General features: G+C 38.8%; 1 protein-coding gene across 1 annotated transcript in view; it reads right to left on the bottom strand.

The window, feature by feature from the left end:
- The window catches only part of SCPEP1 (serine carboxypeptidase 1), a 44620-nt gene that overhangs the window by 30792 nt on the left and 11872 nt on the right, over window positions 1-1956 (bottom strand). The window contains exon 4 of the mRNA XM_008590830.1: window positions 1514-1669. Within this exon, the coding sequence (XP_008589052.1) occupies window positions 1514-1669 (156 nt within the window). The remainder of the gene's footprint in view (window positions 1-1513; window positions 1670-1956) is intronic.

Raw genomic sequence — 1956 nt, 5'->3', positions numbered from 1 at the left:
AAAAAAAAAAGAACTTATACAAGATCACTGTACAAAATTTAAACACAGGAGGACACAGGAGAAGGTGGGAAACTCTTTTACTTTGCCCCCTTTTACTCTCATTACTCACCAGTTAACATTTTGTGTTCTTCTAACACTTTCTTTGCCTTCACAAGCACACACCAAACACAGATTTACAAACAAGTTATCTCATCTTGTGCTACAACTTGCCTACAACTTAATACCCAAAGGACAACCTTCCATACCAGTACATACAGATCTCTCTATTCTTTATGATGGCTGCAAAGTGCTTCCACTATGGAAGGATGCGTCTACTTTAAGTAATCCTCCAATGATAGCGACTGAGCTGTTTTCAGTTTGCGAACATTATAAACAGCGGTGGAATAAACGTCCTCTGACACATACATATGTGTAAGTATTCCCATAGGACAGATGCTTGGAAGTGAAATTATTGAGTCAAAGGGCACATACATTTGAAAAGTTGATAGATATTGCAAAATTGCCCTTTTAAAATGATTTGCCAATTTCCCTCCCCACCAAAAGTGCATGAGAGCACTTATTTTCCTGACTTCTTACCAAAACGGGGTGTTATCAATCTTTTAAATATTGGCAAATCTCATGGACTTGGCTTATTAATAAAAGTCAAAGACTTTTCATATGTCCACAGGCTGTTTGTGTTTTTTCTATAAATTAGCTTGTCCACATTCTTTGCCCATTTTTCTACTAGGATATTGTTTTTTAATTTTTTTATTGATACAAACACCTTTTTCTATTATAGATTTGTATATGTGTGTATTTGTCTGTATGTATATATTTGCATATACATATAATCTGTTTCTGGATTCGTTATCCTGTTGCATTTAATCTATATGTCTGTGGCTATGTCAGAACCACATTCTTTTACTCACTGTAGCTTTATAGCTTGCTCAGCACCTAGTAGGGCAACCTTCTCTGTTCTTTTTAAAACTTTTCACAGTTATCATTACAGACTTAACCTTACTCTCCATGTACAAGACCCTATTCAAAGTTATGTTGAAACAGGTGAGTATAAAAAAGTAACAATCAGTTTTCTATCCCAAACCATNCCTCATTGCCTTTTAATTCACACAAATTAATTTCAAATTTCTATTGCATGTAATTGCCAGAAAAAACAAACCTGCTTTTGTCTTTTCCCCCCATATGTGATTATTATGCCTGACTAGAATGACTCCAGGGTCATTCCTTGAAGCCAAAAATGTCTTTGCAAATGATAGAAACAAAAGTCCACAACCCAATCTTGGGTGTAAAAAGGTTTTCTCTGATATCAGCTGGGCATTGAATGTTGGGGAAAGTTTACTTTTATCCTTTTTCGTTAAGTTTGCAGCTGGCTGGTAAAGGGATCCAAACCCTTGACCTTGGTGTTATCAGTGCCACACTCTAACCGAGTGAGCTACCCAGCCAGCCCCCGCATTTATTCTGATGTAGTGCTGCTACTGCTAGCCCTTTACTTGGCTGTCCCTGAGTCTCTGCTTACCTGGAATTCTTTGTGGCAATCGAAGAAGGTCTTCAGGAGAACCATCATGTCTGAAGACACCGTAGCAAGGTCCTTGGCATAGGCACCACTCTGGTTCACATAACTGAACCCACTGCCTACAGGATTATCCACAAAGAGGAGACTGGCAGCCTGCAGCTATATGCCACAGAGGAAACCCAAATGTTGCAATCAGTCAGTTGGTTACCAATTTTCTTTTAATCATCTTGTACGAGCTCAGCAAAAACTACACATGTGAGGATAGTGATGTCCTGTGGCTCAGAGGGATTTTTAAAAAATAAGGGTTGGGAACACAGACTGCAGCAAAGAAAGGCAAAATTTTTAAAAAAAGGAAAGGGCTGGCTCTGGTTAGCTCACTTAGAGTGTGATACTGCTAACACCAAGGTCAAGGGTTTGAATCCCCATACCAGCCAGCACCACTCACC

Source organism: Galeopterus variegatus, unplaced genomic scaffold, assembly GCF_000696425.1.
Source record: "Galeopterus variegatus unplaced genomic scaffold, G_variegatus-3.0.2 Scaffold6402, whole genome shotgun sequence".
NCBI classification, from domain to species: Eukaryota; Metazoa; Chordata; class Mammalia; order Dermoptera; family Cynocephalidae; genus Galeopterus; species Galeopterus variegatus.
This window is presented reverse-complemented; position numbering and strand designations above follow the sequence as displayed.